The 13,783-nt window shown below is 38.3% G+C and overlaps 1 protein-coding gene across 5 annotated transcripts; it reads right to left on the bottom strand.

Moving 5' to 3' along the window:
* Window positions 1-234: 234 nt before the first annotated feature.
* On the bottom strand, window positions 235-8,900 carry LOC111801992 (transcription factor TGA2.2-like). Of its 5 annotated transcripts, none has more exons than XM_023686253.1 (10): window positions 8,548-8,900; window positions 7,864-8,112; window positions 5,861-5,954; window positions 5,695-5,769; window positions 5,553-5,612; window positions 2,603-2,680; window positions 2,461-2,512; window positions 1,892-2,163; window positions 1,192-1,440; window positions 235-583 (listed from the first exon to the last, which is right to left on the bottom strand). In XM_023686253.1, the coding sequence occupies exons 3-10, from the start codon at window positions 5,924-5,926 to the stop codon at window positions 437-439; spliced, it is 999 nt and encodes a 332-aa protein (XP_023542021.1). In that variant the 5' UTR covers window positions 5,927-5,954; window positions 7,864-8,112; window positions 8,548-8,900; the 3' UTR covers window positions 235-436. The 5 variants fall into 5 exon arrangements, with proteins under 5 accessions (XP_023542021.1, XP_023542018.1, XP_023542016.1 ...); XM_023686250.1 differs by having other exon boundaries at window positions 7,844-8,112; window positions 8,472-8,898; XM_023686248.1 differs by having other exon boundaries at window positions 7,844-8,112; window positions 8,548-8,898.
* Window positions 8,901-13,783: the final 4,883 nt, after the last annotated feature.

Raw genomic sequence — 13,783 nt, 5'->3', positions numbered from 1 at the left:
GCAAAATCAATTTGTGAGTTCAAAGTAAGGTTGTAACACTTAGCAATGTCGTGTTTGTCTTAGGCTATTCATTTTGGTTATCCTCGTTCTATGGAGGACATAATTTGCAATTATATTAGATCGAAACGTGTTTCGAAAAACAGGTATGCAAGAGCCATAGAAGCTTGTTGATAGAAAACAATCCTCATTCTAAGCATCCTATCTTTTATATACTCTTTTGGAATAATAGAATTGTTTTCTATCAAAAAAGATACTCGCATTGAATAACATACAGATACAATGATACATACAGATTGTTGCAAGTAGCATCTCTAAATTATCACAAGACAGATACCATATAATCAGGCACACAAATGAAAAATGGAAACTATGGCATTGTTAAATTGTTTTTCTAATAGCTTTTGTCGATATACTTGGGGAGACGTCAAAACGTCATTCACTCTTTTGGACGAGCAAGCCACAGGGAACTAAGGGCTCGTAGTCTAGAGAAGTAATCATGGATTGCAAGAAGAGCACGAGCTGATTGACGAGTTGTCAATATTCGGTGCATTTGTTGCAGTGTTTGTTGTCGTAGATTGTCAGCCTGATATCATTATGCAAAGACCCTAGTTAGAAAAAGTATCTAGGGAAGATAGAAGTAACGGCTCGTGCTCAGGCCCACTGCTAGTAGATATTGTCTTCTTTAGGCTTTTCCTTTTGGGCTCCCCTCAAGGTTTTTAAAACGCATATGATAGAAAGAGGTTTCCACACCCTTATAAAGAATGCTTCGTTCTCCTCCCCAATCGACGTGGGATCTCACAATCCCCTTCCTCCCTTCAGGGCCCAGCGTCCTCACTGACACTCGTTCTCTTCTCCAATCGATGTGAGACCCCTCAATCCACCCTCCTTCGAGGCCCAACGTCCTTGCTGGCACACCGCCTCGTGTCCACTCCTCTTTGGGGCTCAATCTCCTCGCTGGCACTTTGCCCGGTGTCTGGCTCTGATACCATTTGTAACAACTCAAGCCTACTGCTAGCAAATATTGTCTTCTTTGGACTTTTCCTTTTGGGCTTCCCCTGAAGGTTTTTTAAAACACGTCTGCTAGAGAGAAGTTTCCACACCCTTATAAAAAATGTTTCGTTCTCCTCCCCAACTAACAAACCGAATGCAGAATGAGTGTGGGATAAAAGTTCAAAAGAAAGTTAAGCATACCTGGTGAATAAACCCCTCAAGAGTCCCAAGTTTCCCCATGGCCGTGGCCATTTGGCCCATGTAGTTAGCCACATTGCCAGACGCATTCGAAGAGCCAAGAGATCCACTGGACAATGTCTCAGCCAATGATTGCTGCAACGCTTCCATGCCTTGTGACAATGCATCTTCAGTTTGTTGTGAAGACTGCTGCAAGTTTGATATGCCCAACAATTGCTGTTCTGTGAGCGGCTCTAATTGATTTACAAGAAGCTGCAACAAAACCAATCATTTTTTAGTAAAACTCACAGCTTTACATCAAAACATCAGTTTACATCAATAATGCTTAGAAACAAAAAAACGTTCCCAAAGCGGAGGACGAAGGGCAAGGGCAGCTAGTACCACGAGCCCTCTGTCCCACACATCCATTCAGACGAATCGCTCGTGGTTCCCATAGAGGAGGAGGAAGGGCAAGGGCAGCTAGTACCACGAGTCCTCAATCCCACACATCTTTCAGACCAATTGCTCGTGGTTCCCAAAGCGGAGGAGAAAGGGCAAGGGCAGCTAGTACCACGAGCCCTCTGTCCCACACATCTACCCAGACGAATTGCTCGTGGTTTGCTTAATTGGCCATAACGGCTGGCCTTCCAAAAGTTTATATCATATCCTTAGTCTACATATTTGTTGTTCTATAAATATTGTGAGAGCATCAAAATGAGCAGACCTTTAGGAGCTCTGATGAACGGAAACCACCAAGCCACAAAAAACATCTTTCAGCTGGTGTTTTCCACATGCCAGACAACAAGTGAAAAACATCAGCCTTTGCAGCGACGCCTTTTAACTGAAAAAACTCGTCGTAGTGAAGCAAGATGCCATCGACAACCATTCGAAGTTCGGTATCGCTTGCATGAGAGTTTACGGCTGCTCTCAGTTCATTGATCTGCTTGTTTTGGTCTTCCAACCAACGGGCGTATTCCACATCGAACGCCATGGCTCCTGCAAATGTGAAGTAGCTGATGCTATGCAACTTCAAACTGAAAAGATAGCTAAAAGAAAATACATTTACTATCACAAAGTTGGTTAAGTTTATATAATTCAAGCGCATTTTGTTCGAGAAGAGAAACAGTTTCGAAATAAACGGAGCTTATTGAGCTCCCAACAACGGAAGGCGAAACAGCGTCGGGTTAATAATCATGTCAGATTACAATGTTTCTCACAGACAAACATAATCGAATCACAAATTTCAGGTCGTCTCGTGAAAGTAAATATCGTGATTCGAGATAGTTAAAGTACCATTTCCAGCCATAGAATGAGCCTGATCTCCAGAGCTTGATATGAAGATTCCCTAAACAGAGGGACACAATTTATAGGCATTTTAAAGAGATTCAAACTTTGGAGGTAAGAAAAAAAATCATGAGAAGGAAGTGCAGGCAACCTGCTGCCGTGCTCGTTGAAGCTCCTGCTCGAGTTGGGTCAACTTTAAACGACTACTCTCGAGCTGTTGGACATATGCCTACAGATAACATAAGATCGGGAAAAAAGTTGGATTTAGCGACGCACTCGTTACATTTGTTATTTCGAACTAACCAAGTAATGTTAATTACTGATATTAGTTTGACATGCTCGGGAAGAAACGCTAAGCACGGAGGCAAATGATGAAGCGTCACAAGGTCTAGAGATACATAAAATAAAGAAACATCGACACAAAGATAACATACATGACTTTATATAGTCTCAAAATGAAACATTTGACCTTCCATGAGACATTACAAGAGTTTGTAACGTTCATACTTTATGACCATAATTAGCTACTATGTAACTGTAACCTAAAAATACATTAATGAAATACCATAAATCTAGATTTGAATCATCCATCGTAAATTTGTAACCATCTAAGAATAAGTGAAGCAGCTTGAAGCCCTGTTGCATAAATGAGACTTGATTCTTCTTAACGTGAAATTGATTGCAACTTGAGTTCAACTTTAACAGAACTTGACTTTATTTTTATCTTGTGGTAATTTGAACAACATTCTTCACGACTTCCTTCAAGTTCATATTGTATGATTGAGATGCCTTGGTTCATATCACCATGCATCAAATTCGAGAAATGTATTGTCATAAGCCTAGACATATCAAACGTGATTGCACGAAATGGTTGAATAATGGCTGCATCTCATTCTTTCTCGATTATTGCACATACAAAGATCGTACGATAAAGAGGACTATTGGAAGATGGCGCGAATCTCGAGGTCTCTACATCTTTGAACCACACATGTCTATACGTGCTCTCGAGTGTGCTCTCCCTTTGAAGAACATTGTTGTTTGGGTCCTCCATCTATTTGAGTGTTAAAGAGTTAACATCCTTAGTTTAATAATTTGTCTTCTTTAGATTGTGAGTCCAGCCAGTTTGCTAAGTCTCATTGTTCGAGTATGTATCCTAGGACCAATAAACGAGCTCGAGCTCCTTTTGACGCCCATTCTGATGTCAGAAGTCCATGTCCTATTGATTCCGAGAGAAGATTTCGGTATTTTGTACTTTCCAGTATGCTGAGGTTGTGAACTCCGATAGATCATTAGGCATACAACAACATTAGGCTTCTATGTTTGCAGTATGCATGATTGTGAACTTTGATAGATCATTAGGCTTTTATGCTTTTCAGTATGCTGAGGTTGGATCATTAACACTTAATGAGCATGACGAGCATGTTGTATGCCTTTACACGTTTATTAAGCATGATTTAGGATTTGGATAGCCCGTTATTGCCCAGTTATGAGTTAGACTACCGCTATGTCTCATAGAGTGCTAGTTATGGTTTCCATAGACTATGAGTTACTGTTTCGCGAATTTTGGTCCTAGTACCTAGTCATGAGTTCCATAGCCTCCTTAGGTTAACCAAGTACCTTGTAGGGACAAATAGGGTGCAACCACTATTCGTGAACTAACCAACAGCGGTAAGGGTCTACTTGTTACACATAGCTTAGTTGTTACCCATACAAGATTTTAGGAGTCATAGAGGGTATAATACTACTGAAGTACTATCGGTGGTGCCTAATGGGGAGAGCCATGACCTATTTACTGTTCTAGCTTGAAGGGCGTAGTGACAGGTAGTTTTACTGTTCTAGCCTGAAAAAGCAAAGTAACAGGTAGTTACTGTTCCTAAGACATGTAGTTCTACTGTTCTAACCCAACGAGGGTACATGAGCAGGTAGTTTGTTGTTCCAGCCTAGAAAGGCATAATGGCAGGTAGTTTACTGATCTTAGGAACAAGTAGATGTTGCCCGGTGTCACAATCATGCTTGTCCAAGGCCTGTTATCTATGGCTGCATGTCAGATGTCCCGGTCATACTTGTCCAGGACATGTTGTCCATGGCCGCATGCCAGTTCCAAACCCCTTTTACATGCTTTGATCTTAGATAGGTCTTTACTATTACCGTTCACCAGAATCATGTCTACACCCATCATGGCTAAAATGCCCCAAAATGTACTATAGGGGATATGACTAGTTGTCTATTCCTCCTACCCTAAGTTATAGGGTATTTAAGCTATTATAGCCATATAACGTTGCTTTCTTCAATTCTTTCAAATTGTTTTCAAATGTATTTCCTCGCTCAAATGTATTTTCTCGCAAACATGACTTGAGGCTTGAGCATACACCGACGTTGTCCGGGAAGTCCGAATTTCTCAAAGCTAACTTGTTTGCTGGGTTAGAACAAGTGCCGCACAATCGCTGTCCCACTGTCGCAAGAGTACGATTGCGACACCCGACACCCGACACCATTAGGGAGAATCCGCTAATTAGAGCTCAGTAGGTAGATATATATGGAGTACCGTCACCATTTAGAGGAAAAAAGAGGAAAAAAGAGCTCTCCAGACTTGTGAGCATTACCCTAGGGCCTTTCCATGAGTCACAACGACTCGAGGTTGTAGCAAATAAAACTTTGAGCTAATAATTATATCAATTTAAATCTTGAACTTTTATAAAAACATCAATTTACATCCCTTATTAGATCATGAATGAAAAACATTAGTTCACACGCGTGCAAACTTATAATAATATAATTAAACTCTCGAACATTCATACACGAATCAATTTAGACCCTTAGTTTAAAAATCATTCCATCTCCAATTCTTAAACATGTAAGCTTCTAAAAAAAACTCAAACCTTCTAATTAAAGGTCGTCCCTACATTTGAAATGGATGGTCTAAATTGATTCATTTATGAAAGTTCAAGAATCTATCCGATACAATTACAAGTACACACCCGTGAGAACGAACGTTTTTCAATAAGTTGCCTTTCTACTACTTCAATTACTTAACAAAATAATAGCAATGGAAACGACACCATGATCGTAGTAGAAATAGAAGGACAAATACAGAGCCATACCTTTTTCCGCAGTCGACTTTTTCGGGCAGCTTCACGATTCTGCGCAAGCCTACGTAGAGTCTGAAAGATAATAAGCCATTTTTGTCACAGCCAAGAATATGAATCTCTGATATCAATTACATAACTAATATAGGAGTACAACCTTCTGATCAGACTTGTCTTTTGTTCTATCACTTGAATCAGAAGCCACAGCAGCATTAAGCAGAACCATATCAAGCTGTAATAGAAATATATATATATATATGTATGAATCATGTAAATGAAAAAGTAGAAGATAGCTCATTGTTAGAATAGGAAAGACATATTACCCTCTGGTTTTTGTCATCTGTGTCGACGTCTGTAGAGATGTCGGTCCCTGGACTGCCATCAGCCATGGCATATACTTCGAGGTTCTCTGTAATACTGCAATGATATGGAAACCAAAGGCATCACTGCATGGGAAATGCTGTGGGAGAATGACTGAAAAGGACTACATAGTACTGGATTCTAAATGAAACGACCCTGAGCCCACCGCTAGCAGATATTGTCCTCTTTGAGCTTACCCTTTCGGGCTTTCCCCTCAAGGTTTTTAAAACACGTATGCTAGGGAGAGGTTTTCACACTCTTATAAAGAACGTTTCGTTCTCCTCTCCCAATAGATGTGGGATCTCACAATCCACCCCTTTCCAAGGCCCAGCGTCCTCGCTGACATTGGATTGTGAGATCCCACATCGGTTGGGGAGGAGAACAAAACGTTCTTTATAAGAGTGTGGAAACCTCTCCCTAGCAAACGTGTTTTAAAAACCTTGAGGGGAAGCTCGAAAGGGAAAGCCCAAAGAGGACAAAGGCTATAAATAACCTTTTTTTTCCTTAGAAAAGATACAATCTCTTTGAAATAAACGAAATATATAAGGTCAAAATGACCAAAGGAGTTGTCTGTATCAGGGGAAGATAGTGGTTATGAAAGAGATTAGATCTAATACACCAAGAAGAAGCTAAAAAACAGTAATATTAATTAGTTGTTGTTAGAGATGGGTAGGAAATGCAATTCAGCCTTAGATAGCAATATTGTGAGATCCCACGTCGGATGGAGAGGAGAACGAATCATTCTTTATAAAGGTGTGGAAACATCTCTCTAGCAAACGCGTTTTAAAAACCTAGAGGGCAAGCCCAAAGAGGACAATATCTACTAGCGGTGGGTTTGGGCCGTTACAAATGGTATCAGAGCCAAACACCGGGCGATGCGCCAACGAGGAGGCTAAGCCCCGAAGGGGGGTAGACACAAAACGGTGTGCCAACAATGGCACTAGGCCCCAAAGGGTAGTGGATTAGGGAGTCCCACATCAATTGAAGAAGGGAACGAGTGTCAGCGAGGACGCTGAGCCCCGAAGGGGAGTGGATGTGGGATTTCACATCGGTTGTGGAGGAGAACGAAACATTCTTTATAAGGGTGTGGAAACCTCTCCCTAGCAAACATGTTTTAAAAACCTTGAAGGCAAGCCCAAAGAGGACAATATCTGCTAGCAGTGGGTTTGAGCCGTTACAAATGGTATTAGAGCCAAACACCGGGCAATGCGCCAACGAGGAGGCTAAGCCCCAAAAGGGGGTAGACACGAGACAGTGTGTCAGCAATGGCACTAGGCCCCTAAGGGTGGTGGATTGGGGGTCTCACATCAATTGAAGAAGGGAACGAGTGCCAGCGAGAATGCTGGGCCCCAAAGGGGGTAGATTGTGAGATCCCACATCGGTTGGGGAGGAAAACGAAACATTCTTTATAAGGGTGTGGAAATCTCTCCCTAGCAAACGCGTTTTAAAAACCTTAAGGGCAACCCCAGAAAGGCAAACCCAAAGAGGACTATATCTACTAGCGGTGGGCTTGGGCCATTCCAAATGAAGACTAAGAAAGACGAAAATTTAGTAACTTCCAACCTTAGAACCATTAGATACAAGAAAGAGCAAGATAGGCGTTAAAGACACAATTGGGAAAAATCAACAACTAAGCTGAAAGAAGAAGCAATGACCAATGATGGCCAAGGAAGAAGCTCTTGGCTAGTGATAAACCAAAGAACCATAAGAACTCCCCAACTCCAAAGCAATGATAACTCATCATTACATCTAAAAGCTTGATCCATGTTCCAAATGAACTTAGCAACTATCATTATATTTGAATGCAGCAAATCAGCAAGCAAAACCACCTCAGATATCGATTTTCGTGTTCTTAGTATTACACGAACAACACGACAAGTAGCCTAAGAGTTACAACTTAACATGCCTTGATGCAACAATGAGCAAATATAAAGGTAGGAACTTACAGTTGGTCACAAATGGATACCTCTGAAGCGGATTCGAACCGCTTATTCAAGGATTTTCAGTCCTTTGCTCTAATCAGTTAAGCTCTAGTAAGGGAAAAGCCCTTTACTCAAAGAAACAGTTAGGGCTTGATTTGCGTTTTCGTCAAGCTTTCGAGTCTTGAAACTACCGCCTAATCTCCCAACATGCTCAAAAACCGAGAGCTGCCCACCCGGCATCCCACACGCCACTTTCTTCTCATTTCTTCCTCAATTCGCCTGGTTTATTCCCCCTACAACAGTCACACCCAAGACACCAAAATCAAAACAACCCAAAAGCCTAGCTAATACTCGCAGGAGATTCAGAGATATGCATAGAAACCGATGAGGCCAGGACAAGATACAAGAAGCCTTGAAGAGAAGATAGAATCAAGTATATCAGCCATGAACAGGAAGCCAACAGGATATCAAGGAATAAGTAAAAACCACCTAGCTACAGGATCATCGGGATATCAACCACAACCTTTTGGGTCATGGAACTCATAAACCAAAGAGGTCAAATTCAGTAAATATCATAATCAACTAAAGAATCAATCAAACTGATGAACAGAGTATATACTTGATTTACCATAAACCCAGAAATCAAATTTACCCAAATGATGCAGAAAACTCTCTACAAGAGTCAAAACCATAAAAACCCCACAAAACACCGTACAAATCAACAATACCCAGATGTCAAAATCACCCAAAAAGGCATATCAGGACTTGGCAGCATGTATTTGACCTCAAACGAGCGCGACCCAGATGGCGAAAATGGAGGAATTGGAGAAATTAGAAGGCCCCCCTTACTCCGATCATGAATTTGAGCAAAAATCAGGAAGAATTGCAGTAGATAATCGGTTGGGGTTGTGTTAAAAGTCTGAGATGAAGGAAAGTAAACCCAGTGGAAGGTTTGATGACGAAGATGGTGGGGGCTGTGAGGTGGCGCTCGTGTATTACTGGTTTAGAGTGTGCGAAAGATGATGGTAGAGAGGGACGTTTGGGCGTTGTTTTTGCGTGGAAATCTTCAACTTTCCATTGGCCAATTGTTACTTACCTTTAGCTTGTTAGGTCGGTGGGTTTGACATGGATGATTTTGGGGGCAATTCTTTGTTAGTGATCTAAATTTAGGGATTGGGATTGAATTTGAATTTGAATTTGAAAATGCATACACCATTGTCAATCGCTTTACAGTTTGGTTGACTGATCTTGTGGCAACTCTAGAAAACTCCCAAATTCTGTTTTTGTGGGTAATTTGTTGAATATGGCAATAGAGTTGAGTAATGATCCATGGATTTGTTGAAACTATGGGCTTTAAACGTCTCAAATTTTTAGTAGAGACCGTGTTAAAGTGATAACTTGTGATGCTCGAGTAAAAGAGATTCATTTTATTTATGGGGTTGAGACCCACGGAGGTACATCCCGAATAGGGTGGGGAATAGAGAGGGGGAATGTTTTTCTTAGTTAGATAAACGGGGCCAGGGATGAAATTATGTTACAACTAAAGTCCACCGCTAGTAGATATTGTCCTCTTTGACCTTCCTCTAAAGGTTTTTAAAACGCGTCTATAGGAGGAGGTTTCCACGCCCTTACAAAAAAGTGTTTTGTTCTCCTCTCCAACCGAGGTGGGATATCACAATCCGCCCATTTCGGAGCCAAACGTTGTGAGACCCTCAATCCACCCCTTTTGGAGATCAGCCTTCTTCCTGGCACATCGCTCTGTGTATGGCTCTAATACCATTTGTAACACCCCAAGCCCACCGCTTGCATATATTGTCCTCTTTGGGTTTTCCCTTTCAAGCTTCCCCTCAAAATTTTTAAAACGTGAAGTTTCCACACCTTTATATATAATTCTTCGTTCTTCTCTCACAAATTATATTTTTCATCCCCGTTTTCGTCCACATACATTTCTACTTATTGGCCATATTAAAAATGAATACATCAATTAATTTTGAAACTCTTATTATAATATTATAATATTTAGATTTTTAAATATTTTTTAATTATTAAGAATTATGTTGTAATATTAAAATTTAAATTTTTAGAAATTATGTTACTTTCTAAATAAAATATATTAATTTTTAAATATATCTTTTTTACTATTTCTAATAAAGATCATATAAAAAAATGGAGAATTAATTAATTAATTATATATATATATATATATATATATATATATTAGAATATTTTAATATATGCTAAAATAAAATAAAATAAGATTTTAGAACTCCAACATAAATTTGGTTAAAATTATATAAAATAATAAACTTTGTCGGATAGAAGTCGGCTAATTTAGAGAATGATCGAGTTTATAATCAAAAAATACTCTCTCCATTGGTATGAGGCCTTTTGCGGAAGTTTAAAGCAAACTCATGAGAGCTTATGCTCAAAGTGGACAATATCATACACTCGTGGAGAGTCGTGTTCAACTAACAAACTCATATCTTATTAAAAAAAAAAATCATTTATGTGAGATTCGTAATTCGTAATGGTCTAAGCCCACTCCAGCAGATATTGTTCTCTTTAGCCCGTTACGTATCGCCGTCAACCTCACAATTTTAAAATGTGTAGGAGAGGTTTCCACACCCTTATAAAGAATGTTTCGTTCCTCTATCACACATTTTTCTTGTTGTTTCACTTAGATCGAACATGGATTTAGTTGCATAGAAACAAACTTTAGGTTTACAATCTTGATGTACGGATAATAAGATTCATTTTCCGTTTTACCTAGCTTACATAATAGGATCAAGAGAAATAAAAGAATGCAAATTAATTACGTGTGTTTGTCTGTTTGTTGAGTTTCAAAGATATATAAACGAGTTTAGATATAAGTATCTATTTGATTTATGAACTTTTAAAAATATCTAATAAGTCCCTAAACTTTTAATTTTGTATTTAATAGTTTCTTGACACATTCAAAATTCTTAAAAATTAACAGATATGATAGATATAAATTTGAATTTTATGTCTAATGAAACCTTAGAATATTAATTCTGAGTCGAGGAAATCTGTGAATTTCAAAAAATAGTTTAGGGACTAAATTAGTAATTTTAAAAGTTTAGTGTGAGATCCCACATCAGTTGGTGTGGAGAACGAAACACCCTTTATAAGGGTGTAGAAACCTCTCCCTAACAAACGCGTTTTAAAAACCTCGAGGGAAAACCTGAAAGGGAAAGCCCAAAGAGGATAGTATTTGGTAGCCGTGAGCTTGAACTGTTACAAATGGGATCAGAGCCAGACACCAGACTATGTGCCAGCGAGGAGGCTGTTCTCCGAAGGGGGTAGACAGGAGGAGGCTCTTCCCCGAAGGGGATAGACACGAGGCGGTGTGCTAGCAAGGACGCCGGCTCCGAAGGGAGTGGATTTTGTAGGGGTCCCACATCGATTGGAGAAAGGAACAAGTGCCAGCGAGGATGCTGGGCCCCGAGGGTAGACACGAGGCAGTGTGCCAGTGAGGATGCTGGGTCCGAAGGGAGTGGATTTTGTAGGGTCCCACATCGATTGAATGAAAGAACGAGTGCCAGCGAGGACGCTGGACCCCGAGGATAAACACGAGGCGATGTGCCAGTAAGGACGTTGGCCCTGAAGGGGGTGGATTTTGTAGGGGTCCCACATCGATTCGATTGGAGAAAGGACGCTGGCCCTAAAGGGGGGTAGATTGTGAGAATCTTCGGGGAGGAGAATGAAATACCCTTAAAAGTTTTAAACGAAAACTCAAAATAGAAAGCCCAAAAACGACAATAGCAGTTGGTCTAGGCCGTTACATTTAGAGACCAAATTAACATAAAATTCAAAATTTTAGAAAATAAATTTGTAAATTAGAGTAATTTTTAAGTACATGCATTTGGAAATGGTTGATTGTGACATTGATTTGGATAGATTGTGCATACATATACCAAAAATCTTTCCAACTTTAGATATGTCTCATAACCTTAGCTGCCTAACTGATTGATTATGTTTCAAAGGGTGTCTTGTCGCTTCCGTTCTAACTTCATAATCACTATCACTTTCTTATAAAAAATTAAAATTAGGCATAAAATTTTTTATTTAACGTTTTTTTTTCTCCCGAACGAGCATCGTTTAATTGGCGTAGAACATGTATAATCGAGCCAAAGGTTCGAATATCTAACCTCACAAATTATTCATTAATTTTTTCAGTCTTCACGAAAAACATTGAAAGGTTAAAATGTCTATATGATACAATAATTATAATATGTTATTATATTTTAAAAAAAATCAATAACGTTCACTGTTAGTAGATATTATTCTTTAGCTCGTTGTGTATCGACGTCAACCTCACGATTTTAAAACGTGTCTACTAGGTAGAGGTTTTTATAAGAAATGCTTCGTTTCCCCTCTAACCAATGTGGGATCTCACAATCTACCCCTTCGGTCTAGCATCTTTACTAGCATACCGTCTCCAACATCCTTACTAGCATACCGCTCGATGTTTGACTCTGATACCATTGGTAACGACCCAAGTCCACTGCTAGTAGATATTGTCCGTTTTAACTCCTTATGTATCACTGTCGTCTCCAACCAATGTGGGATCTCACAATCAGGGATAATCGAGGATATTGTCCCCTTCACCGACTACGAACTCGAAAAGGACCTCTAATCTAAACTCCATACCTAATCAAATCGAAACAGGGTAGGGTCTGTGAGACCCGACCCCATAAGTAATTTTGTTATCCAAGTACAAAATACGAAGATTTGAACATTTAATCTCGAGAGGAGTACATGTCAATTATCGATGAGACATGCTCGATTTTTATTTCGATTTCTTTTAGTTTCGTCCAACCAATAAAAGACAAATTTACCCTTGAAATTCTTGGTCATAACATGTGATTACATTGCATAATTTCTCAACTTGAAAGCGAAATCGTTAGTTTCTTGGATTTTTCCTTTTCACCCAAAATGTGGCTTTCAAGCTTTCGTGTTTCTATTTTTTTCTCCCCTTATTTGGTCATATTATTATTTTATTATAATACTTTTATTAGTGTGGATAAGATGATATTTAAATAATTAAAATCCGTAATATTTGCAAATAATATTTCTATTTTCGGGTTGAGTTGAATGGTGGAGTTATTTAAATTTTTTATAAATTTATATTTATTCACAATACATAATTATTTAACATAATTTTTAAAATATATATAATTATTTAATAAAATCAATAACGAGCGAGCGACGTTCTGGTGTGCAATTAAGAGGGTCAGTGTGATGGTTATGTAAGTAGTGCTACATGGGCGTCAACGACAATATGTGATGCAGAGGTGTAGTCTAAAACTATGAAGCGATAACTTATATATACTATTTTTTTATAATGGATCGGATTGGTTCGGGTCATATTGACCTAATTTTTTGTTTTCGAAACTCGAAAATCGANCGAAATTTAAAATCCAATCAACCCGACCAACTTACCCAGAATTATAAGGGTTGATTAGATTTTAAATTTCGATGTACACCGAGCTACAAACTTTTAAATTAGTCTCTTAATCGACTTTCTTTTCGTATATTTAAAATATATATTATAAAAAAAAAACTATTATTATTATCATTATTTTGCTAAATTATATATCCAACTTCAAACTAATATGAAAATTAATTTTGAAATTTATTCAAAGTTTAGAAATTAATTTAAGATCCAAGATTTTTTATTTATTTATTTATTTATTTATTTATTATTATTATTATTTTTTTTTTTTTTGACGAAAGTGGGTTTGATGTTAATGTGTGAACTAGAATAAAAATCAATTAACTTTTTATTTCGAATGAAATAAAAAAAATTAAAAAAAGTATTAGCATTTAATATATATATATATATATATAATTTCGAATGAAAATTATTAGTATTTTATTTCTAAAATATCTTTAAATTTTTAAAAATTAAAAAAAAAAAAAAAAAAAAAAAAAAAAAAAAAA

The sequence above is a fragment of the Cucurbita pepo genome, chromosome LG09 (assembly GCF_002806865.2).
Source record: "Cucurbita pepo subsp. pepo cultivar mu-cu-16 chromosome LG09, ASM280686v2, whole genome shotgun sequence".
NCBI classification, from domain to species: domain Eukaryota; kingdom Viridiplantae; phylum Streptophyta; class Magnoliopsida; order Cucurbitales; family Cucurbitaceae; genus Cucurbita; species Cucurbita pepo.
The sequence above is the reverse complement of the archived record's forward strand: the minus strand, read 5'-3'. Positions and strand labels throughout refer to the sequence as shown.

Coding starts and splice junctions, on each gene's coding strand:
- LOC111801992 (XM_023686253.1), bottom strand. CDS start 5,926: ATGGCTGATGGCAGTCCAGGGACCGACATCTCTACAGACGTCGACACA. Junction 2,513..2,602: donor TTCAACGAGCACGGCAGCAG/GTTGCCTGCACT, acceptor CCCTCTGTTTAG/GGAATCTTCATATCAAGCTC. Junction 584..1,191: donor TTGAGGGGTTTATTCACCAG/GTATGCTTAACT, acceptor TAATGATATCAG/GCTGACAATCTACGACAACA.